This window comes from Neopelma chrysocephalum, unplaced genomic scaffold (assembly GCF_003984885.1).
Source record: "Neopelma chrysocephalum unplaced genomic scaffold, ASM398488v2 Primary Assembly neopelma1_22, whole genome shotgun sequence".
In the NCBI taxonomy this organism is placed as follows: Eukaryota; Metazoa; Chordata; class Aves; order Passeriformes; family Pipridae; genus Neopelma; species Neopelma chrysocephalum.
The window spans coordinates 29,448,756-29,475,550 of record NW_020897689.1 but is presented as its reverse complement, the minus strand read 5'-3'; the positions used below and the strand labels follow the sequence as shown (position 1 = coordinate 29,475,550).

At 38.6% G+C, this 26,795-nt stretch overlaps 1 protein-coding gene across 1 annotated transcript in view; it reads left to right on the top strand.

Annotated features, from left to right (window-relative positions):
• Positions 1 to 26,795, top strand: part of PIEZO2 (piezo type mechanosensitive ion channel component 2) — a 298,924-nt gene that overhangs the window by 144,050 nt on the left and 128,079 nt on the right. Inside the window, exon 5 of the mRNA XM_027676733.1 lies at positions 20,121 to 20,283. Within this exon, the coding sequence (XP_027532534.1) occupies positions 20,121 to 20,283 (163 nt within the window). The remainder of the gene's footprint in view (positions 1 to 20,120; positions 20,284 to 26,795) is intronic.

Sequence of the window (26,795 nt, the reverse complement as noted above, 5' to 3'; positions counted from 1 at the left end):
TTTGGGCACAAGTCTTACTTATGAATGAAAATACTGCTCTCACTTATATTATTTTTTCCACAAAACTTTTGACAAAAGTAAATGAAGTTGAAAGAGGTCCAAAGATGTCAGAGAGCTATTCATCATCACAGTAAAATTCAATATGCAAAATTCCTCAAGTGCAAGAATTTCTTGCAGAAAGACTTAACCACAAGGTCATCATACCACAAACATATGTCTATCCTGTAAATTAAACTAGGCCAAGCCCAGTAAAGAGTGATCTGATGTTGGGATTCAGATGCTCAATGTCATGTTTATTTTTCTACAAATGGTAAGCAAAAGAATCTGCCCTCCACTTAAACAAAATTTTCGATATTAGTGAAAATTACACATTCTCAGTGGCTGCGTTTGATATCCTTGAAAGGTTATTTTTCACAGATGGTGCTTTTTTTCTCAAGTTACATGCAATTTGGTACCTTGATGAGCATTTCATTCTGCGTGACATCAAACATGTCTGAAAGGCACTACGGTAAACTATTGATTCTCCCATCACCCAAATTATGAATTAGCACCTGTTGGTCCTGCTTGTCTCCATCAGAATAGAAAAAAAAAGAAAGGTTTTGAGGAGTGCTAGAATGAATTGATACCTCGGTTTGAAAATGTCAACAGAAAATGGTCAATGTTTTTTTATCTGAGTTTCAAAGCAAGAAAGAGAACCCGTGATAACTGTGTATATGCACTGTATGTACCACATGAAAGATGAAGAATTCTTGCTAGACTGAGAAGCCTGTCTGAGAGGAGGCAAATATGTAGAAAAGATTACTGAGCAGATCTCATTATTGTCACTCTAGTTTGAAAAGCAGAAAGGCTCTCAAATGTCACTTCTGCACCTTGTGAGACTGCTTGTCATCCTGGAGTAACTTGATTTGAAGCAGCGCATTAGTTAGCACAGATGGGGTGAAGACTTGAATGCACTTGGCTTGCCATAATCACAGAAGCAAGTACATTCTCTTACCAGCTTTTTCAGAGAACCAGCAAAGAAAAAAAAAGAAAGATAAGTCCTTCACACGGATAGAGCAATTAAGATTTGGGTTTAATATTTATCATCTTACCTGTATTTTTAACACAAGCTTTTTTATGACATGGATATATTATAGAATCGTAGAATCACAGAATGGAAAGGACCTTAAACATCATCCAATTCCAACCCTGCTGCTATGGGCAGAAACACCTTTCACTACACCAGGTTGTTCAGAGCCCCACCAAAATTGGCCTTAAACAGTTCCAGGGATAAGGCATCCACAACTTCTAAAGTTGGTTGACTAAAAAACTGATGAGTAACAAATATGCAAAGTTCAGTGTGGACTCCTTTAGAACAGTATTTGCTTAATATCATATTTTATGTTATTGCTTAAGGTATTTTTTATATCTTAAGCCATAAATTCCAAAGTAAACAAAGGGATACACATTGCTATATGTAACACTTAGTTGATAGAATTACACTTAACTTGCAGTCACAGAAGTAGAAATCCCAGGTCTGCAAATCTCTCAAACCTGAGAGATAATTCTGAGTATGTATTACTACATACTTTCCCTAATCTTATTCTTTTCCGTAGGAATCCCTTTTTGGCCATTGATAGAGACAGGATAGTGGGCTACGTCTGTATTAGCTCTGATCCTATACAGCTGTTCTTATGTTATTTGTATCAACTCCAGGAAAAGAAGCAGCAGCAACACGCTTTGCTATTTAAAAACATATTCTCTGCAAGCTGTTGACTCATGCACCCCTGAGTTAGCTGTGGAATATCAATAGCATTTGAATGTGTTGTTTGAGCAAGGACATTCTCATTCAGGAGGAAGCAAGATTTTACACGCAAAAGGGAAGACATTAAGTAATGTCCTAAGGAGGAATAATCTTTTCTTTAAAACTGGAAGATTCATACAAAATGTTCTTCTCTAAACTGTTTTAGAGTGGGTTGAGGAGCAGGAGATATGGACAGTCAGTTTACACTACAGAAAATTAAGCCCAGATAATTTACAGGTGATGTCACCGCTCTTTTGTGGCTACATGGTGTTTATTCTGCAATGGTAGAGTGTTTACATTGCTGTTGTCTTCATATCCTGAAAGCATTGTGGCACCAAGAGATCTGACTGTGAGGCTTTTATGTAAGCATTACTTGTGAGCTGAGGATGCTGCTTTTCAGTGTGAGGGAAATTAAAAATACTGGAGCTCAAGTAAAGTAGTTTTATATCCAGGAAATGAGTGTAGTTAAGAGCTTTTCAATTAAAAAGAGTATATGTGGGTTTGATAGATTTAAATGAAAGCCTTCATATTATTGATTGTTTTTCAAGACATTACAAATTAGCTAATTGTAACATACTATGGTAGTCATCACCTTTGTCCAAGATAATATAGACTGCAGTCCCTGACTGTATTTTCTGAAGAAAATTGTGGACACATTTTCAGAATTATGAAAAATACTAGCTTGTATAGCACTGTCCTACAAGAAATAAAAAAAGCTCAGCAAAAATGCTGAACATGAGTGATACCTTAATGTCAAGCAAGCTGGTACCTTAATGGTTTCTTTAATAATCTTTAATAGGCAAAAAAAATGTAGATTTATGGTTAAGTATGGTGGCTTTTTTTGCAAATGTTAACAGGGGAATTATTGTTCGTTATTGGGGCTTGTTTAGATGGTACCCACATACTCTTTAAAATGTCGTAAAGCAGCCAGCTCTGCTGTCCTTTGTTCCAAAAATGATTAAAAATATGTTTTAGAAGGCATTGTTCATCTCACAGGCTTAAGATTTTTTCAGTCACATTCAGGACCCAATGTATATCATAGAATCATAGAATCATTAAGGTTGGAAAAGACCTCCAAGTTCATCTTTGAGCAAACACCTTCATGTCAACTAAACCATAGCATTAAATACCACATCCAATTGTTTCTTGAACATGTCCAGGGATAGCGACTCTACAACTTCCCTGGGCAACACTTTCCCATGTTTAACCACCCTTTCAGTGAAGAAATTCTTCCTGATGTCCAACTTGAACCTCCCCTGGTTCAGCTTGAGGCCATTTCCTCTTGTCCTGTTGCTAGGAGGCTCACTTGAAATCTCAAGTGAAATAGTTATGATCAATTAACAGTGACTGTGCTTGTTTCCTGGCTACAATGGCAATTAGAAGAGCTTAATGCACAAAGCCTGTTAAAATTCAAAAGGAAAGAGAATCAGGTCAGTCATGGAGCTGGTCTTATCCTGTAATGCAGTCAGTAGTGTTTTTCCAGCTCATGGCTGGGGTGAGGCTTGCAATGCAGAGCCTGGAACGAGCCACAGCCAATACTGGGGAAATGCAGCCGTAGAAATGATGCTACAGTGCAGAAAATTAAAACCAAAAGAAGGACTTCTTTAAACACCTAAATTTCTCTAATTTGAGTCACCAGATGATGAAGCTTATGTCCTTGTCTAGTAGATTTAATAATGATTACAGAAATGTCTTCTATTATTACATATTTGTTGACCTATAAATGACCTAATAATTTTAAAACTTTAAATGGAAGGCATTGGACCTCTTAAAACTCGTTGTTCTGTGGGGTTTCCAGACTTCCAATCTTCCTCTTACTATACTTCTCTGAGTTGTAGTTTCTAATGTGACTAGTAACTACTCAGCTACTAACAACACTCCTATTCCCTTTTTACGTTTGTTCCCGTGATGTTTCTCTTATATGTGTAATGCTTTACACTACAGTTCCACAAAACAGACTTAAGAATGATTTAATAACTGTTATTATATGTTAAGTAAATACCAACTGTTTTAGAAAATATGTATTTGAAGAATAACAGATGTGCTGTTATTACACTTTTGGCAAAATTTGGTAAGTATGTCTTTCATTGTAAATAGCTGTTTCAGTGACACAGAGAAAGGAACTTTTGAGTACCAATTTCATAGTGAATTGTAATTATAAAAATGGAAGAATTTTCTGTATTGAAGATACAACATTTTTTGGTTGATATCATCAATCTGATTCTGAAATTATTGTTATTTTTGTGGTATGCAAAAATTTATTATAAATTTGAAGATGTCTATATATATATGCAAAAGTAGGTGACTTCCACTCTACATAATACTAACAAGACCTGTCTGCACCATACTTTGTATAGCAACAACACCTATGCAAAATGTTCAACAAGCAGCATCCCACATTCTGTCTAAATTGATGCTGAGGGTAATTGGCAGGGAAAGCTGTACCTTTTAGTAAAGTACTGTGTATTGGGCTTGCTATGCTTTTTAAAATTCTTTTACTATTCCTGAAGAATGAAGGGGTAGTTGGGGATTGGTAGCTCTCACACTGAAAGGAAAGGGAAAGCAGGTAGGAGCAGGGAAGGGAATAAGACTGCCGAGGAAAGAGGAAAAGACCTAAAGATTTCTATGTCAAGGCTAGACCTTGGATGAGAAGATTGACTCTTATTAAGATATGTCCCAGGTCTTCTGTGTACCTCAGTAGCTCCTTCAAGTACTCTTCTAAGCACAAGGTGATAAGTAGGACACTGCGTTGTTCTTGTCTGAAGCAAAATAAACACAACAGCCCTGCATGCCACAGGTAGGAAGACAGAGCTTACCCAGTAGACGCCAGGAGCAAGTTAGCTGTCATCGCTGAGATGCGTTTTTGTTCCTATGTTGGTCTCTGAGAGCAGACGGATGTCTGCTTTTGCAGCTGCTCCACATATGCCCCTGTTCAGTCTAGCCAAAAATACTGTGTATGTCTTCCCTACCCCTTGCAGAGACTGAGAACTCAATTTCTGAAACCACTCGTGACATGGGGTGAGGGCTGGAATCCAGACGCATCAGAAGCACTTCCCAAGCGCCTCCTTCCAGGTTTAGGTTGCTAATTATGGCCCTACTGGTGATCTGTTTTCTCTCTTTCCCCATGCTTAGATTGCCTGTAACTTGCTTAGATATTAGATTGGTGCTTGGCCAGAGTTGCTCTGGGTGACATGTAAGGAATAAACAGAAAGAAGAGAATATCACTGGATTCTATAAATATTTAGTACACATAATTCTGGCTTGGAAATCTAAATACCATATGGTTTTCTACAGTGATATCCCCCACTTCTCCCCATACTCTTTGGTGATTTAGTGAAAAGAATAAATATATGTTTGAAATATAAAGTCTTATCCTGATACCATAATTTCAATCCTTTTCTTCACATACAGCTGAATCCTATAGTCCTTTCTTGGGCACGGTTCCCATTTTGATGTAATTTTGGGAGCATTGCCTCAGCCAAGGGCTGCATGAGGCTTCATGGTCTGATTCTTGAGAGGTTATTTTAAAAGAAAGAGTGCAGTTTAAATACTGAATAACTTGAATCTGGGAAGAAAAGGAAAAAATAGATGCAGTGGTGCAATCAAAGGGACATGGGAAAGCCCTGCCAGGCACCTCTTTCACCATTTTGGAAAAAATTAACTGTATTAGTCTCTACAATTCTCTTGGTCTCCTGTCCCACAAACTTAAGCAAGTGCTTAATTCTTCAGTGCCCAGGCATGCCCTCTTACTTTGGCAGGGTTCTCTTCTACAGCACACAATCCTTTAACTGCTTTATATCAGAGAAATTAAAGTAATCTATGGTTTGTTTATGCTTTCTATTCTTAATATATGATGTCCATCATATTTTTGTAGGAATTAATGAATACGAATTTATTCTGAAGTGATTGCGATTATATACTTTCTTAGAATGTTATAAAAATATATTGAGATAAATGTAATGTAGGGAGCTGAGGAGATTAAACCAATTCCACACCTTCCCTTGGGAGGCTGTGAATGAAAAGCAGTTTATTGCTTATAACAGAAGTGTTGTCTTCTGGGTGATACCTTGGTTTAGTCATTTCTCTGCTTGGCCAAACATGATATTGCAGACCTCATCCTCAGTCCCCAGCTGTCTTTAGGATTAGGGTTAGGGTTCTGGGAGCCAAAAAGGCTACAGCTCCAGGGACACTGGCACTGCAGAAGGCATGCCGAGGGGAGCATGGCACTGCACTAACATTGAGCCCTCCACACCTTTCTCATCTGGACCAAACATGTTACTTGTTACCTCAATCTCAGACCCAGGGTGCCAAACCTAATTGATAGGTAATCTGTAGGCAGAGGACTACATCAGAAGGGCTTATTCATGTCCTTCCAGCTGTAACACTGCACTTCTTTTCTCATGGGATGATGAACGGTGGATAAGAGGGCTTCTCACTTGCATGCACTTGTCTCCAGACAAAGGGCAGCACAGGGTGTTGAGTCCTGGGAAGACAGGGGACTGAGGTTCCTTAAGTTTAATTTTCAAAACTTCCCTCATTTTGTTACTTCATGGTGGCCGGGACTGTGGAATTTGTGCATGTGTATGCTGAAGTATTCATCTTGTTTATAGTGTGGGAAATGGGGAAGAAATGTGTTTTCAGTTTCATTTGATATATACTGCATGCCTGAGGTTCTATCTTAAATTGAGTTTTCTTCACTGCTCTGAGAAAAAGTGAGACTTGGAAATAAAAGTCCGGGTTACAGAGAAAGCCAAAATAAAATTGGATTATATTTGCATAGAACAAAATCATTGTTTAAAAAGATATGAAGAAAACTTAAGTTGTTTTTTTCCCCCAACACTATGTCAACTGAAATCTTTCAGTCAATATTAAATATTGAAATAGAAACAATTTAAAGCTAATTTTAAACCAGTTTAAAATTGGTCACTGTGGTGACCAGTTTAAGTTCTTAGATTTTACTCCCGTTGTCCAATGTTGTAATGTTGCTGGATGTAGTCAGTTGATTGTGCTCAGGCACTTTCTGATTGCCTGTTAGCAAATACCCTGTATTGGGCATGCCATAGTAGCCTGTGAAGTAACTTAACCCTGTTGTTCCCAATCAGAAGGAAATAATTTCAGGACAGCTGTCCTTGCCCCTAGAGTGAACATAATCTGAAATGAGAATAGAAACTAATAAATCCCCAATTTTGAACTATTATTCCATTTACCACTTGTGTTTCATGGTTCCTTAAAAGATGTGGCCAATGAAGAATTTCTGCATTTAAATCCAGCCCTGAGCTATATCCATAAAGCCGGTCAGCCGCTCCCATTTCAGGGCGGTTTGGTTGTCATCATGGAAGGAACTTTTGGGAGGGTCCCTCTCTCCTTAAGTTGCTATTTTTGCTTTCTTTCCCCAACATCTTGGGAATGTTTGTACTAACACTTTCTGTGTTGAGTGAGCAAGTACCCTACTCTCCAGGTGCAAACACAGCATCTGTCACAGTTAAAGTCCAAAACTCCTACTTAGAATTTAATTAATCTTTAGCTTATTCCAAGATATGGACTATTTTCTGTTATTTGACCTGTAGGAAGGGTCATGGGGGTGCTGGTTGGCAGGAGGTTTGATAAGAGCCAGCAATGTGCTCTGGCAGACAAGAGGGAAAACTGCTTCCTGGTTGCATCAGACACAGCATGACCAGTTGGTCAACAGAGGTGATTACTCTGCTGTATTCAGTGTTGGTGTGTCCTCATCTTGAGCACTATGAGAAGTTCTGGGTCCCACAATTTAAGAAGAATATCAAGGTCCTTGGATACTTCTGAAGAAGGGCAACAAAGCTGATGAAAGGGCTGGAAGGAATGTCCAGTGGGATGTGGCTGAAGACTCTGGGCTTGTCTAGTTTGGAGATTCTGCACCTGTGATGAGGCAACCCCGGATCATACAGACTGAGGTGCTGGAAAGCAGTGCTGTGGAAAGAAACCTGGGGCCCTTGTCAATGGCAAGTTGAACATGAGTCATCAGTGCCCCGGCAGCTGGGAGGGCCAACCATGTCCGGGGGAGCATCAGGCAAAGCATCGCCAGCCGGTCAAGGGAGGGGATTTTCCCGCTCTGCTCTGCACTGGGGCAGCCTCACCTTGAATACTGTGTGTGGTTCTGGGCACCACAATGGAAGCAAGATATTAAGCTGTTAGAGAGTGTGCAAAGGAGGGCAATGAAGATGGCAAAGGGCCTTGAGAGGAAGCCGTATGAGGAGCGGCTGAAGTCGCTTGATCTGTTCAACCTGGAGAAGAGGAGACTGAGGGAAGACCTCATTGCAGTCTACAACTTCCTCATGAGGGGAAGAGGAGAGGCAGGCACTTATCACTTCTCTGTGGTGACCAGTGACAGGACTTGAGGTAATGGCCTGAAGTTGTGTCAGGGGAGGTTTAGGTTGAACATTAGGAAAAGGTTCTTTGCCCAGAGGGTGGTTGGGCACTGGAACAGGTTCCCCAGGGAAGTGGTCACAGCACCAAGCCTGACAGAATTCAAGAAGTGTCAGGGCAATACTCTTCGGGACATGGTGTGGCTCTTGGGAATGGGTGCAGGGCCAGGAGTTGGACTCGATGATCCTTGTGGGTCCCTTCCAACTCAGCATATTCTGTGATTCTCTGAGGTAAGGAGGCTGAGGGGTGACCTCATCGCTCTCTGCAGCTTCCTGAGGAGGGGAAATGGATAGGAAGGTGCTGAGCTCTTCTGCCTGGCATCCAGTGACAGGATGCATGGGAATGGTTCAAAGCTGTGTTCGTCATAGGAGGTTTAGACTGGACATTAGGAAACATTTCTTTACCAAGAGGGTGGTCAAACTCTGGAACATGCTTCCTAGAGAAGTGGTTGTGCCCCAAGCTTTTCAGTGACTGTCATCCTGTCAGAGTCATTTGAATGCCCTGTATAGGCTGAAGTTCAAGAAGCCACTTACTCGTGGCATGACAGTCCTGCTTCCTGTTCAGCCTCCTGTGCACCCACTAAGAGAGCTGGTGCGCAAACATCCTGGAGGCAAATTAATCTCTTAATCACATGATGTGCCTATGATAAATCTAAAATTCAACTGTATGTAGATGAGAAACACAGTAGTGTTACTAATTACAAGATGCTTTATCAATAGGAAGGTTCCCTACTTTTTTCCTTTCCTTCTTTTTTTAAGTTAGGATTGTCAGGCCTGAGGATCAAATTGGATTTATCTCCAGATCTAATATAGGAGTGTCGGTATACATTTGCTGGTGGTTCTAATTCCTCACTAGAGACTTTGTCTTAGAGAGACTTGAAGTGATATCAAGACTGCTTGATCCTAAGCATATTTTGGCCAATTTGCTGAGTTTGGCAAAAATGTTGTGAAGAGTTTTCTATTACCAAAGGGAACTGGATTTTGGTTAAATTAAAAATCACACAATTTAACATTCTGAACTGTTTAAAAGTATCAAAGTAATATCTTTCAAGTACCTGATCACTTTGGGAGTTGGGTTTGTAACTCAAGAATCCTTATGACCCTTTATATGTAATCTGTTGCAAGTGCTGGGAACTTAGCTGAATCAGCACTACTAAAAAGTGCTGCCCAAATCTATTTTTCTTTCAGAAGTATTTCAAAATCCAGAAATCCACTAGTCCTTTTTTTTCCCCACTCTAAAGAGGTGTTTGGAACAGAATACATTCAGATGAAGGTACCAAAGATATGTATATTTCAGTTCGGAATGTTGTTTAGCAAGTAACAAAAATAATTTTCCCGTTTGCTTGCTACATTAATTACTTCTTTTGCAGATGTAAAGATGCATTGAGTGAAGTATTTTTATGGCTTTTCTGCCGTTGTCAAACGTAAAGTAAAAAATGAATAAAATTTGTGTGCCAAGAATAATCATGAATAGTTTCAAAGCAGAATGATTTAAAATTATTCTTTTCTCCTGTTTTCTAACCTTCAAGAGTGAAGTTGCTTCACATTTCACAACTTTTTTTCATAGATGTCAGGGCTGAAAATGGATATGTGTATTCTTTGTAAGGAAAAGTTGGTGACTCTCACGGTCAGGTGAAACTTTAAGAAAACACTGGATCCCTGGTAAAACTTTGGAAATTATTGAAGTGATATTTAAGCTGTGAAGGACTCTTTTGCAACACTAATAGTGTAATTCTGTTTCAGTGTTAAAAGGGGAATGGTTTTAAGCTCCCTTCTCTCTCACATGCTGGCCTGATTTCTGCACTATGAGAATGAATTGAGCGACAGTTGGAGATCTGATTCTGCACAGTGCAGACAGCCAAGCTGCCAGGGTGGAAACGGTAGTACAGGTTTTATATTTGTTCCACATCGCTGCAAACGGCAGCATATCTATCATCTTCTGCCTCTGACATGTCTTCTTCCCTTCCCTCCCACTGTCACTACAGTGTCATAACATTTCTTTCTTTTGCTTCAGCATGTAAAAACCCACTCTGATTACTTTTTATTTATTTTCAGTCTTCCTGTGGCATTGGTGTATGTGTGGGTTTGCCATCTGACTGCATCCCGCTGCTACGTGATGATATTGGCAAGTGATTGCACAACTGAAAGATTCATTGCTGTAGCAGATGCAGTTGTGAATAAACAATCAAATCAGCTGTAATTTTTAAATTAAAAACTCATCAGTGAAGAGAATAAAGCACATGAATGCAAAAAAACAAAGATAAGAAGTCATATAGAGATAAAATTAGAAGGTGAAAGAATATGTGTGGATTCTGTAATTGTATTTTTGCACATTCATTTAATAATTTTCTTCTAGCCAACAAAGTTTTTTTTGGTTTTTTTTTTTTAAGTGAAAACCTGATTTTTGAAAGTAAAAATTAGCACTTCATCTAAACCATGCTCATCATGATACGCTTGTCACAACCTCACTGTACACATGTCCTAAAATGTATTTTAAGAGTGGTCAAATACTTTTTTTTGAAGAGCTCTGGAAATATTCAGTGTCTAGAAAACTAAGAGAAATAAAATCATGTACATTAAGGGTTTTTTTATATGCAAAAAAGAAAAAAAAAGAAAGTAGCTGAATGAACAGGAAATTTTAGTAGACTTTGTATTAAAAAGGTAAGATGCTCTGGGCAAATGGTGAGCTAATGTGAAATAGTAGTGTAAAGTGGCAAATAGTTAATCAGGAAAAAATTAGAGGAAATAAGTGAGGTTTCTTTCTTTCAGAAAATAATATTTTTGTTGAAAAATTAATCTAACCCTGGAAGAGAGCTCCTTAATACAGCGTTTTTCCCATTTTTTTGACATGAGTAAATGTTCTGTACTGACTCTTCCAAGCAGCCAGTAAATATTCTTTTCCAGATGCATATGATGAGAAAAGTAGAATCGAGGTTAGCACCCCCAGTTCACTGGGGACTTTTGTGGCCTCTGCACACTGTCAGGATGCAAAGGAATATCTACTGTTATTGTGAAATCTAGATGAATTATGGGAACTTACTGAGAAGCCAAGATTTCCCTTCATGGACTACCACTCAGAGGAGAAAACGACATCTGGGATGAAAGAAGACATGCAGGGCTCAATGCTCACATCTGCTCCACTTCAGTGCTGCTAGAAATCGGACCAGTCTGCCCTCATATTTCATTTCCTTCTGTAATCTTGACCAATAATTTATAATTGTTATCAGCTGATCATCTGGCTCTTTCCTTCCATGGCAAAATAAGTGAGCAAAGAACTCTAACCTCCTGCTCTTTACTGTCCAAGAGTATATGAAACTTTGAAAGACAAATATCTCTATTAATTTTTAATGAAGTCTCTGAAACATCCTCCGAGTCAATCTCTTTTCATTATTTCTGTTATACCTTGTTATTTTGGGAAACTGCTGTAGGAATACGTGTGAGCTGAGATACAGCTTTGCCAATCACAATGTCATTATGATTTTTTACTTGTTATATTGCCTTTGTTCAAGGCTGTGTTCTAGGTGAAGATCCGTGGAGAGGACCTCTAGAAAGTAGTTGCTGAGTCAGAAATAACACATATGCTGCTACTTCCCTTTGCAAAATCCTGCTAATAGACCAGATCTTCAGCTCCATCTGCTCCCTCAGTCCTGCCTCCACTAGGACTTCCTCTGGTAATGTTGGTGTTTTGCAGAAGCAAACAGTGTAATTTCAACAGGAGTCAGGGAGGCTTTTTATGCCATTGCCATTCCTCATTCATTGGGAATGGTACAGGGTCTAACTTAGTAGCTTCAGTTTTGTGCATGTTTGCAAAACATTGATTGCCCTTTCAGTTTTATATGGAATATGAATAATATGACCATGTGAGGATGGTTTTCATTAGTGAGCAGAAAGAGGCTGATTCCTCTCCTTAGTATGATCAGCCAGAGGTCTGAAACCAAATAAATAGATTATTTTTAAGGTAGATAACATTGGAGTCTGTGGCAGGAAGATAACGGTAGTTAAAATCAGTGCTTTCAGAAAAAAAGTAAGAGACTGGTGCACCTGGTATTTCCCCCTGTATTCAGTGTCAGTGCAGCCTCACCTTGAGCACTGTGTGCAGTTCTGGGCCCCACAATTTAGGAAGGAAGCTAAGGTCCTTGAATGTGTCCAGAGGAGGGCAACAAAGCTGGTGAAAGGGCTGCTGGAAGGAATGTCCTGTAAGGAGCTTCTGAGGACTTTGGCCCTGTCAGCCCATCAGAGACATCTGGACAAGGCCTTTAATAACGTGCTTTAACTTTTGGTCAGCCCTGAAGTGGTCAGGCAGCTGGACAAGAAGATTGTTGTAGGACCCTTCAAACTGAACTGTTCTGTTCTATTCTATTGTTTGCTATTCTATTCTATTCAGACACTTAGAATTTCAAGAGAGAGAACTGTGGAAGGCAGTCAATCAATCTAGCAAATGTCAGCAGAACGCAGTGTGCCTGTTTTCATTCTGATACTTCTCTGCCAGCTTCTGCCATGAGGGTGTTTTATTGGCTGTACATTTATGACAGGAGAATGCCCAAATCCCACGATGGCAGCTTTTAATCTTTTTTATGTGACACCAGTGTTTAAACAAACAAAAAGACTTAATAATGTGCACAGGTGGGGCTTAGATAAAACCAGAGAGACAATAAGAGATCATGAGGCACAGGGATGTAAATCAAATAGGTAAATTTACTTTCCCCTAACAACTGCAGCATATGTGCAGTCAGCAACCAAATGAGATTAAAGGGGAATGAAGCTTTATCCCTCAGGGATATTTTTAATAACTTAACAAGAAAATTATTCATTTCTACCACATTGAAACTAAAAGCTGAAAACTGTGTGATTATTACTCTATGTCATTTCTAACAGCATGCTACAACAATTTAGGTACTTTGCAAAAAGAAGAGCAATCTTATGTCACTTAGGTACCTGCAGACCAACAGACGCTATGACAAGTAAAGGAGTATCATGGAATAGAAGGGTCCTTGTGCCTCTGAAGCCTGTAATTGTGTGATGTTGATCTGATAGTCTGGGCTGTCTCAGCATTGGCATAAGGCCCTCTCAGAAGTCATCTCCATTCAGGAGGAATCTTATTTATCCAACAGTTTGTGTTAAGTTTTCAGGTTGCTCGTTTCCTACCACCCCTTGTGCTTATTTTCTTTTCAGTTAAATTAATTTCAGCTAACTTTTCTCATGCTATTTAACCTAGGAATTCAAAGGAAATGAACATCTGATAGAAGATACTTTATGGCCTGCATTGTCTGAGCACTTGAGTTGTGAGACTGTTGTCAGTGTTTTTCTTGGCACAGCCCAGCCTCCTGCAGTACAGTGGTAGCTGGGAGCAGTACAGTGGTAAACCCACCAGCAGTAGAATGTGAGCCAGTCTTTCTTTTAATCTGGAAAGCAATCAGCATTGCAATTAGTATCCAGAAACTCTCAAGGACACATGCTTAGCAATTTGGATTTGTGTTTTACTTTGTTTTTGTTGGGTTTTGTTCATGAATAAATCACGTGAGGTCTCCAAATAGCAACTGGCACATGAAATGCAAGGAAGCCTGTGGCCAGTGGAGTATGAATGTACCAGTGCCAGGTCTGACCAGGCTGCTGGAGTGGGCTGACACTGGGCACCCATCCAGCCTGGAGGTAAAAGCATGAGCACTTGACTTCATCTCCTTTTTGCCCAATTTGGATCTAAGCAATGCTGTTTTTTCCAATGTTTAGGCAAGGTAAGAGTCTCCCACACTGGCAGAACACACCACAGTTACCTTCCACACCTGAGAGAGGTCTTTGGTGTCAACTCATCCAGCCATTGAGCATCAAGCAGTGCAGGGAACTAGTACTCTCTCCTCCCACATGTATGTGGGATGTTTGCAACCCAGGGATTGTGTCATAGGCTCCATTTAGAGAAAAATAAAAAGTAACATCTAATGACATTGGGGCATTTAGTTTGCCACTGATTTCTACTGCTCTTCTTTTTTGACTTGATGCTGTAGAATTGAAGTGCACCAAAATCTAGATGTATTCTTAACTTCCTGTCAGTATGTTATATACTAGCTATAGAATGAAATGAAAAGTAGTTTGAAATGATGATCTGTTTATGCTCCAACTAACGAAAGCTGCAGATATAGGGAGTAGATATGTTTTGAAATAATCACTGAATGTCAGTCTGCTTCAGACTTTTCACCACTTTCTTTTAGTCAGAGATACTGTGGAACATATGGATATCTGTATGCTTTTATGTAAACACTTTGCTGTCACTGAGTATTTACGAGCATTAAATGGTAGTGTTCTACAGTGACCAACAAATACTGAATTAGTGCTTTAGCCACATCCCTATAGGATGTGTAAGTGAGAAGCATGTGTGAAAAGCACGCATAGTTGCAACAGAAAGTCTCTTTGAAGATTTAAGACCAAAATTCATCTATAGCTGAAGTGTCCTCAGGTCTCTTCTGCTCACTTTGGCTCTGCCTCCATATAGATCACATTCCCATTTTGACCTGAAATATGTTCTGTGGATGGGCTTGTCATTTCCACCACCATGCTGTGGGGCTGGCATGCACAGCACCAGGGGTGTGGAAGGGATTGTGCTCACTTCTTCTTGGCTGTGCAGCATCAGTCCTGCTCCACATTTGGAGCTGTGGGCAAAGCAAGCTGGATGTTGTGCTGTCACAAGTCTGGCAGTGGTGCAGCTGAGCGCATTGTCCGATGGCTGCTAAATCCCTGCTGAGTTTTTGTCTTCTGCGTGCTGCCCTGGGCAAGCTGGAGTTTGACCTTTATTAGAAGATCAGTGAACAAAAAGAAACAATGGGTGCTTTAAAAGAAGAAAAAGTGCCATGAACCAATGTTGTACATATTGCACATATCCGTAATTTCTTAATGTTGAATGTTTTATGCAAGCGGTGAGGCACCAAAATCTTGGCAATGTACATTTAGTTTCAAATAGCTGCTCTCTGTCTACATAGCAGCGTTTGGAAAACAAATGTTTGGTTAATACGTGGTTAAGCACTTTTGCAATACAGAGTGTGTTCTTCATTGCAAAGTATCTTTCCTGAAACAGCAAAGTCTGCTTTTGGTTTTTGAATTCATACAGACATAGTTTGTAAGCAGTGATTTAGATCTTACAAATACATCAGGAACCCTTTGAACTTGTATGTTGGGTAGGTCAGTGCATGCTAAATATTTTTATAAGTAGTTTTCTATGCAATTTTGTTTCCCTCTTCCTCCCACACGTTTACTTTGCATGACCAATATTCTCTGAAAGTGCAACTTCAGATATTTTAAGTAAAACACATGGCATGTTCTGCATAAACTGGACAGTCACATTAAGGCAGTGCAGGAGTAAGAGTGAGCATGTGGATATTAATATTACTAAATTTATATTTTATTTTTGTAACATAATTAATTTCCAAATTGTGGATGAACATGAGATAAGAAAGGCCTAAAGGCAGACCTACCAGGGCTCAGCAACTCATGTACTTTACCCACAGCAAAGGTTTGCCCTGAATGTGATGTCAAGGTTGCCATGTGAACCAACATCATATGTAACCTGTCTTTTGAAACAACAGGGACAAGTCATGGCAGCATGACTATAGACTGTGAGCGTCCATGTTCACTGAAGTGCTAGTGTGGCTCAGACCAGGTCTGCAATCCTCAGACCCAGCTAATATAGGTGTGAGTTTCCCAGCAAAGTAAGTACAGAAGCACACATTTCTTTCCTAGTTCAAGCTGAGAGAGGTCAAGGAACCTCTTTAAGTAGTTTCTAGCTGCAACCATCCCCAAGACCCACTTCCGACAGCAAGGATCAGCAAGCACTTCTCTAAGGCCATCTGGTTAGTAGCCTTTGGTACCCTCAAAAATTTCCGCTATTTTTGTATCACAAAGAGGATACTTACTGGTGATAAACAAACAAATCATTCATAGTACTGCGTAGCACCTGTGTAATACTGCCAGTCCATGTTTCCAGGGGTGATGCTTATGATTCTTGGGTCTGTTTTGCCTCCAATCCAAGTGATTACAGTTGCAGATGAGGCCTATGGGAATTCAGCCGTAAGCATCTACAGCAATGCACTCTGAAATATTAGATCCAATTAGAAATACTAGATGTTTTACAGTGACAAAATGAGATGAATGGAAAGTATTAGCATTTATGCACTCTTTCTTAGTTTATCACTGGTGAACTGTTAATACAGTGTTACCTTTTTTGTTTTATTAAATTAATTAGAAAGTAAACAAATGCTATAGAAAACCTCTGAAGGGAAAAAAGAAAGAACCTGGTGCATGTATGGAAAGATGAGTATGCATGAGTAAGACTTTTGAAAAGTTTTTAAAACTACAATAAAAAATAAACTTTAAAATACTTTGTTTACCCAGTATGCAATATAAAATCAAGCTTTTTACAGTTCTTTAATCTGCAAGCATTGTCTAATTTATCATCTAACATAAGCTTAACATTGTGATACATTACTGATGTTGAATTAATTTTTCTCTTTAAGAATGACTGGTTGTTCTTTTTTCCCATTTTTGTGTATTTGTAACAAAATATTAAATATTTAGAGCTTGAAGACTTTTATATATTATGCATAGTGTTTTACACGTTTTGCTATATATTTTACTTTTTTTTCCTATTTAAGCGATTGTAATTTGAGTTCTATTAGCTCTACTGCTTTTCTGGTTTTATTCTGTAAACCTGAAATAAAGAGGAAGTTAATGTGTCTGCCATTCTAAAGAAATGTATTAATACCACACCTCACCAAAGCTTTGTGCATTCAGTAGGAGATGAATAATTGTTATTTGTGAGAAACAGTTATTCTAGAAAGGCAAAAAATGAAAATTTTACTTTCAGAAAACTGAAATGCTGAATTCTAGAGCACCAAACAAGAATGTAATGTTTAAATTATGCTGGCATTTGTGTTTTTGTTTGACTACTAGTGAGAGTGCATGAAGTAAGAGAATGGTTTTAACCTGTATGTCCACAGCTGACTCTATTCTCAATGCAGATAAAGCAGGAAATTTTGCTTAGTTTTGTTACAATCAATGAACTTTAGGAATGGAGCAGGGTCACACTGTCCTAGAAAAATTCTGTATAAACACAGAAAATTAGGACGATCCCTTTCTGAAGTAGTAACTTTAAAGTATACAACTGAAAACAGCAGAGGAACACAGATTATCTGATGAGGAAACTGCTCTATTAGGAGTCTGTTGATATGATAAAACAGTTTCACATAGTGATGCAAAAGTCATAAAATTCCTTTTGTCCTACAAAACTTATTTTTGTTACAGAGGAACTCTTGCAACCCTAACTTGTAGTAGTCCCTTGTCTTAAAAAATTGTATGCAATTTGATTTACTTGATCAAGGAAAGGAAAAAAATCAATTTCAAACCCCTAACTCTTTTTTTTTTCTGCATCCTACAAGAAAGAAGGAAAGACATGGAAAATAATTCTAAAGCTGCCACTTACTGTAATTACATTTCAGAATGTGTTTCTGGCTGAGTTATAAGTTTTAGTCAGTGACGTCTACTACAATTAAAGCTGCCCTGTAAGTAAATGATTTAGTTTAGATGAATGAATTATGCTTTACTAGTTGTAGATCAAGGGCTATGACCAATTCATTGTACACTGTAATTCTTGCAGGGATTAAAAAAAAAAACTGTTGCTCTGTGACATCTCCTGAATAGGTTTCCTGTTCTTCTGTTTTAACTTCGTAGTTCGAAAGCCTCTTTTGGAGCAAAGAGTACAATGCAAAATATGACGATGTATGAATGCGCAAATAAAGTGAGAAATGTTTGTGGAATGACTGCAGTATTTACCATTCTTTTTTTGTACTGCCAGAGATAACAAGTGGGAATAACTGATTTTTGTTTTAGCTTTTGCTGTGAAAAACTGGGGAGCAAATTGCTTGGAGTCGAGTGAAGCAGTTTATTATTCTGCTTTGCGGAAGAATATACGTTTCTCTATTTTCAAGTGATCTTTTGTTTCCTTTTTAATTCTCACATTGAGGTAAATTTGTTTTCCTTTTCATGGGGAAATGGGAACAGCATACATTTGTAACTGGTTTTGGTGAATAAACTATTCATGTGCAGAATTTCTCCCTGCTCTGTGTTTAAGTATCACTGTTCTGGTTCTCTATTGCTAGCCTGAAGTGTACCTTACATCTTTCACAACAACATGCTAAATGATTTTGAAAGATCAGAAGCACTTGGTTTGGAAAGAAATGTGAGCTGCACCAGAGGCAGAGCTCCCACAGGGGTCTCCTGGGTTCTGGAGAGTAGGATACACGAAGGAAGGCCAGTGTGGCTCCTTGGGAGTACAATGTGAGGAAGGAGAACATGGTGCAAATAAGAAGTGCTGGTGCTTGAAGGCTACCAGTTTTTAATTTGTTTGAATGTGAGTGGTTGAATGTGAAGGACCTCAGAAATAATGGAAAATTAATTTTTTATGAGATGCTAGACTTGTGTACAGAAAAAAACCAAATACAGAAGTATTTTGTAGAAGTAATCAGATTCATTTTTCAAATGAGACTAGCAAATTTATACTGTTCTTACATTAATTAATACTGAATTAGAGTGTATTTCAATTCTTTCTAAAAAATCCCTAAGTGAAACTTTCAGAATCAAGAACTCAGATTTTTTTTTTACCAGATATTTAGCAAAACTACCTTAATAGGCAGGTTTCAGCATAAAGACCAGGATTATTGAAACAAATTCATTAATGTTATTGTGAAACCTGGATACACAGTTGTTGGGAATTAGGTTCATTAAACATGTACTTTTCTACCATTTTCTACCAAAGTGCAGCCTTGACTAGCTAATCTTCAGTGACAGTAAGAGCCTTGCATCTATAAAACAACGAATTAAGTTTTCTACCAGTTAAGGCTATGAAGTGCTAGCCTAGTGCACTCACCTGTGTCCAAGGAACTATGCAGATGCCTCAGCTGTCATCAGAACTGATTACAGACATAAAGCCCTATAAAAAAAATAAAGTTAAAATGGGAACTGCATATTTTAAATGTATTAATTTCACATTTTCAAGTAATTAAGTGTTTATCCTCTTATTAATAGTTAAGTCTAGTATGTCCATGATGCAGTTTAATAAACTGGCCATTGTGTCTCTAAACCTGAATCCAAGGTCTCCCTTCCACACATCTCCCACCACATCCAAATCCATAAAGTCCTATTTCCTAGTATAAACAATTACATCTGCACAATGAAAGAGTGCAATTTTTTTCCTATGTAAAAATCATCATGCCTTACAAATCTTTCAGAGGAGAAGAAAGATTTTCTTGGCAGGGATTGAACACATTAATTAGCATTTAAATATTTGTACTTAAATACTAATACTTAAATACCCGAAAAGGTATTAAGATAGTTTGGTTGGATAAAATGTATTAACAGTTAACATAATGAAACGTTAAATTATTAAGGACTTTCTGGTTATTCCTCTTTGTGAAGGAAGGAAGTAGGAATTAGGATTAAGACTCACATAGGGGTGACATAAATGCTATCTTGTCCTTGGTGGACCTGGATGCTGTTGTCTCCTCATGGAATTCCAGTAAGGGGATTGTGCTTCATACACATGGATCTTCTAGGTACTCAGCCAAAATCTTCCTTGTTAAATTTAAAAGTTATTCCTTCATTGCTCTCAACAAAACTGATTCAGAACTGGGTTAATCAAAGTGCTAAGTATCACTAAAATATGAGTATGCGAGCTCCCAGCAAATAATCACTTATTCTGTACTTCTGGAGAGCAAAAATATCTGTCTGTCCAGAATTCTTTGATCATTTTCATACTTCCCATATTGTGAAGATTTCTTATTGCTGGGGGTTTGGGGTTTTTTTCTTTGCCTTGAACTAAATTTCTGTTCCAGTTGAAAATGTCATTAGAAGTAATAAATATTTCTTTGTGCTTTTTTGTTGTTTTTTTTCATCTCATACAGTGTGAAAGGAGCAGATGCTGGGAACGTGATCAGACTATTTGTACCAGATATTGGGATGTTCATTGCTAGTCTGACAATATGGCTCCTCTGCCGCAACGTGTTTCAGAAGCCAGTAACCGAGGATGCAGCACAGTGCAACATGCAATTTGAAAATGAGGAAATGGTATCAAATACACACTTCTATCTGTATGGTTTTTAGTGAGCTTTGCCATTTCTGTCTGAGATGTGTTCTGAAATGGTTTCATGAGGACTGGGTATGTTAAAAAGTGAACTTACTTACTTACTTTAGGAAACTAAATGATTGGTTTTAAAGTGGAAAAGCTAAAGTTATTATCTTGAGAAAACAAAGCAGAATGTGAAGAGTGGTAGGTATGCTACAGGATTTTTCAAATCTTTTTGAGTTAAGAAACAATCATGACAGTTGATCACAAGTTCTTCTTCACCAGAGCTGCTGTTTAAGTCTGCCAAAGTTGTTCTGCTACATACAGTGCTCAGTTTCTTAGATAGCATCCCTACTTCCAAATTTTTTATCCAAGAATAACAGCAGTGTCTGAATGACTATCAGAAATTACTCTTAAGAGAAGGGAAGAGAGACTGTGTATTAAGTTCATGGAAGGAGTTACCTAAAACCATGGTCGTACTGAGTGAGCTTGAGGATGATATTGGGGAATGACTTAGCTGGAAGTGTTGATGTGTTTGCTGTATTTTACTAGTGGGAAGAAGAATAGCAGAGGTACTGAATGCAGAAAAATCCACAGAAAGGCGAAAACAAGTTTATATTATAAGAAGCCACAGTGGGAATGTAGCCCAGGGTGCAGAGAAATTCCTACTACTAATCTTAACATGTTTTTTATCAAACTGTCTAGCATGCCCTGGGTCTCATTTTTTGTCTTCTTTTACATGGGTGGAATGTTTTTTTGTTTACTCTCAAAATGCCGTTTTTAGGGGAGACAATTTCAAATTGCTCATTTCAAATAGAAATTGAAATGAGTAAAATATTTAGGGGGATCAGTTGCCCATTTTGGTGCCACTACATAGAGTAAAAAGAGGCCTCTCTGCATATTACCATGTTGTCTGGATTGTGGCAGTGCCAGAAGCTGGTCAGGTTTCTAGCACATGAGAGATCAGTATCAGGACTGTGCTTTATACTCAGTTGCAGCTGGAATTCTTATGGGCTCTCCTGGCAACTGAGGATTGCCTGAAGGCTGCAGCTTTTTAACTACACATTGGAGGACATGTAGGTTTGATCTGATGAGCGTATGCAAGGTTTTGTGTCTCCTGGAACCTGGTTTTATCAGCTTTAAATCTGCTTTATCGTCAGAGCTGTGCAAAATGGATTTAGCAGCAGGCCAGAACCTTGGGCTATACCCAGAAGTGGAGTAGTCTGAAATATTAAGAAGTGTAGCTTATTAGCATGGTTTGTGTTCAGTGTTTCTCTTAAAGAGTTTCATTTTACCAAAGTGGGCTCTAACAGACTTTTTTGAAGCCCTTGATCTCCTGAAAAGAAAGCATGCATATGCATAAAACGGGAGTAATCTGATGGCAGAAACTCAGAAGAAAAATAGAAGGCCATGCTTAGGTTCCTCTGAACCTCGATGATGATGCTTAGATATTCACTTCTTCTTTGGTTCAGAGATGAGCCCAAGCCTGGAGTGTGGATCAAAAGGAACTCAGTCTACTGGAGAGGATAGGTGCTGGCTTCCAGGCAGGGTTCAACAGTTGCTTGCCTGGAGTGCAAGGGAAAAACTGAGCTAACAAACGCTAATTACATAACATGGAGTGTAGCTTTTTATTGGGCTATCCTGGACTGGCTACCTCAAGGCAATCCACCAGTGCAACTAAAAAGTCATAATTATTCCACAAAGGAAGAGTGGGAAGGAGAAGAAAAGTCCAGCTGCAAAGAAATATTAATATTGGGCAAATAGAAATATGTGTAAATACATTTGACTTCTTCGCATCAAAATCCAGTGAATATTATTTATGTTCTGTAAACTGTATGTATTACACAATACTTAGTGAACACAGCAGCTGTGTTTAGATTTAGTGACACCCAAAACTCCATCACAGGCATATTTTTTTAAAAAGGGATAATATTTTCTGTTGTGTGAGGTGATGCCAAATGCTTTAGAGAATTCTAATCTTCACAGCTGAAATGATGAATCTGTACAGAGTAACCTGCTTGTTTTTTAAAGATTGAGTGAAATAGAGAGTGGAAAATTAATACCTATTAAACATATTTTTCCAAACTTCAGTTTTCTCTTTCTAGATGTCTGCACATAACATCCTGGAATCATTTCTGCTATTTAGGAGGAGGCGGGAGAAGCAGCTGAATCTGCTAGGAATATGTATTTGGCAGGACTGACTGTAAGGAACCTAATGCATATGCAGAGCATGCAGCTGAGTGTCTGCATTTGGGAGAATATTGGCATGATCTAAAATGAGTCCAAACTGTGTAGATTTTGCATCATTTTCAATTCTTTCTTGATAGAGTACACTGGAAAAGGGAAGACTAAGTAAGTGACCAGTCCTTTGAATTCTGCATTAGCCAACTGATGCCTATGGCTGTATGTTGTTGCAGCTTGTTACTGATGCTGTAACTACATTGAATTAGAAAACACAGAATGAGTTGCAGCAACAACTGTCCTACAAAGAGACACTTCAGGAAAAATGTTGAGCTCGGTACTGTGCCTTCAAGCGAAATAGTCCTGGGTTTGTTGAGCCAGCCCCGTAGCCAAATCTTGAGTTGAAGAGCTTTGGCTGAGAGTCCCTGCCACCGGTCATCAGAGATTTGTGGTACAAGATTTTGTTAAGAATGCATCAGCTGATTTGAACGGGCTTAGCAGAGCCATAAGAGAGGTAATTTTTCAGGTTGCTAGATGCCTAGCCTATAGAACAGATGGTTCTATAAATCAAGAAATCAGCACTGTGAATTCCAGGCAAAAGCAGAGTGTCTTGAAGCTTTACTTTTTTTGCATTAAATTATTTAGATTGAATGATTCTCAGAGCTCTTTGCTTTAGGGTAGAGTGAAATACTAAATTTGCTAAAACTGACCTTTTCAAAGGTCTGTGTGAACCCATCACATTTCAGTTAATATATGGGCCTACCATAAAAATGCCTGGAGTTGAGTAGCAGTTTGTGATACTCAGTTATGTGCTGTATTTCAACATGGCAGTAGCCTCTAGAAACCAGCCAGAGAGTACGACGGATCAGATTGCCCATGAATTGAGATGCAATTCAAAACAAGAAAAAGTATCACAATCCAAATTAAGGACAACAAGGATTCATTGAAAAATGGATGTCTTTCTTCATTGTGCTGCATCCAACTTTAAGGAAAACAGAACTCCATCACAAAAATGTATTCTATAGAATAGAAGTGGGGGCAGGAAGCTATGAGGCAGTGAGACTCTCAATTATTTGTAAGTAATGCTATCCCAGGAATAAGCAAAGAGTGTGGTTTTAATTAACAGTGAGTCATGAAATAGGAAGGTCTGCCAGATACCAGGCTGCAGTCCAACTCATTACCACCCCTAAATGGTTGCACACTTGGAGCAAACGTGTCTGCAGGCCTTTTTATTAGGACTTAGAAAATTTAAAGCAGGTGAATTCAGCTGGAGACAGGCCCAGATTGGAAATGCCGAAAAGCAAAATGCCAGTCACAAGGTGTAAAAGGTGGAAGAAAATAAGAAAGAACAGTTAACTCCCAGCTGCAGCTGAAAGTATGACATTTTTGATTTGGTGCAGATGGTGGTTTATGTGCCAAAATGCAGATACAGTATATACAGTCTGATAGGTATTAGAAAGGAAGAGGCTTTTTCTTGAATCTGTGGATGAATTGCATAATGCTTTAAGTGACAGTGGCAGGGAGGAAACTCCTCTGCAATTGCACAACTTAAACTTTAGAAAAGGTGTGGGTCTTAATTGAATAAAACAGTTGTAGTCTTCAATGCAACTTCCTCCCACTTGCTGCCTTGCCTATTCAAGCTTGTTTCTCATCCATGATCTCCTAGAAAGCAAATAGGACCACTGGGTCTGTACTTTGTCCCATAATCGGAGGCAAGGTTGGTTCCAGAGCCTCCACACCTGTTCTTTCCTGCAGAAGGCGGAGATTTGTTTGGGATCTCTAAAGGGAAAAAAAGTAAAAAGAGGAAATCATTTTAAAATAGACTAAAGTTTGACAAGAATGTGAGGACAGCTTGACCTGGAGTCAGGATACTGGACTCTAATCAGACGACCAGCATCATTCTCACTTCAGCCGCAAACTTGGTTTGTGTCCTCAAGTCTGTTACTTCATCTCTATCTCGGCTTCTCTGTCCCTTGACACATCGAAGCAATAAAAACGCTCATTTTCCTAGCTTTGTCTTTCTAAACAGTGACAGGGCTATTTGTCCTGTGCCTACATCAGACACGTAGTACATGGAGAGCTATTATTTGGTCTAGGACTCCCAAGTGTAACTGTAATACATGCAGGAGAGAACAGACAGGCTCTGAGAAGTGCACATGTCCCGTGCCTTGTCCAAGGACATTCTATACTAGAAATTGCCCATTTAGGCCAGTATCCTTATCCTAAAGTAGCTGGTCCCTGTTGAATAAGGACAGCAGCATGTCAGAGAATACCCTTTTTCTCCCATCTCCAACATTAAGATTTATATTGCTCTCTCCTAGTGCAAGAATGACTTTAATTCTAAAACATGTGGTTTCAAATCCCTTCCAAAAAAAAGTTGTTTATAATTATAGCTATTCTGGATAATCTTGTTAAACATATAATTACCCGGACCCTTTTAAAACCTCATTAATTTCTTGGCTTCAGTGGCGTCATGAAGCAAGGACTTCCACAATTTAATAAGTGCTCTCTGATTTTATTTTGAATTTAACACTCTTTAATTTTATGGAAGGTCTCTTGTATTACACGTTATAAAACAGAGTGAGATAGTTTAAGGGAAATCAAATGTATTTACTATCTTCCATATTTGTCCTTTTAGAAGTAAGCAATCTCTGTTCTTTTTTTTTCCAATTTCTTCTGTCATGTCAATTATGGGTTTTTTTCTGAACAAGCTATAGGTCTGCAATATTCATTTGAGCTACAGGGATTATCAGTTTCTCAGCATTTCAGGCAAGGTCTTATTGTAGATTTAAATGATAATGTTTTGACATTCGTTATGAGGTTCAGAGATTTGGGGGTTGAACAATTCTACTGGTGTATCACCTACCTGGATGTCCTGTGTAATATGGATAATTAGTTCAGCTTAGAGCACAGCTCTGAGAAAGGTCTGATGTCCCAGTCTTTGCAGTTGCTAGCACCTTGCCATTTTTCATTCCTTCAGATGCAGAGATCTCCTTTGAGCAGTTTACAGTGGTGTCCGTGACCCTGTCTACATGACCATGACATTTTTCTTAAAGCTTGTGATGGGTATATTTCTCCTAAGATGATTTACTGTTTTGTGTTTATCTTAATTTAATTTGATTTTACCAGAATCAAACATTCACCTGACCTGATTAGCTCTCATTGATGTGGAACCCTTTGACCCTGATGTCTCTAAACATCATCTTCCCATATGCAACTTCTTCTCCTTCAATAATTGCTTCTCTTCAGAGACAGAAAATTATGGCTATTGTGGGAAATATTGTGGAAAAAGAACTTAGAGAAGATTGGAACTTTTTGGCTACTTTGAGCTTCCTGATGACACCTCTTTTATTTCTCATCTTTTTTTTTTTCTCATTTTCATCTATATTTAGCACAGCATTGGCTTACCTTTTCTAATTGGTTATGAGTGTTTCTTTGGTTCTGACCTCTGGAGAACTGGTCCAAACCTGCTTGGTCTTAGTGTGCTTTGAACATGGTGTAAGTAGGATTTAATACCTTATTTCTCTGGTTCAAAACGGGTAGATGAGGCTCCCTTATCTCTTTGCTCCTGATGTCTGTAGTGGTGAAGTTTGCCAGACCTTACACAGCTGCCTCCCTTGGTAACAATCCTAATGCATCTCATCTTAACAAGGGTCAAAAGTTTACAAGTTACATTAGCTTCTTGGTTTGATGCATATGTCTTTGGATAAGTCTTAGCACAAATACGTAATTACACTGCAGCAGGCTACAGCTACATAGTACTACGTAGTGCAGTGCATTATCTATCACCAAATGCTGTTAGCCTGTTCGGCATGAAACTTTAGTGTGCACCTGTCCTGTTTTGTTTAGAAGCATCCCATGATGCAATTTTTCTTGTGGCAGCTCTTCACTGAGGTTAATAGCAGTTCTTCATTCCAAATTTTGAGATACAGAGTTATTAACCAGGAGCTGAAAATCCTGGAATACTGGTGCCTTTGGACAGCCTAAGTGATGAATAACACAGCACAAGAAGGAATCTCTTGGCTCACAGAATTTTATCTGCTGCTATTGCAGGCAGCTGTATCACACAATTCCCTCTGGAAGGTAGGAAGCACCGTCTTGAAAACAGGGCAACTTTTCTTCATCCCATTGCTACTAAAACGGCTCCATTCTGTCATTTTGCTTTTCTGTTTTCTGTTAGAAAACATCTAATTTAGATTGCATGTGTATTCATAGCTACATTATAACCCTTTTAGTTCTTCTGCTCTTTTGATTCAATACACTGTTTCCTTCTCTAGCATTTATTTCTCTGATAGTTTGGGGGAAAAGAAAAAAAGAATCTTTCCTTAAAGTT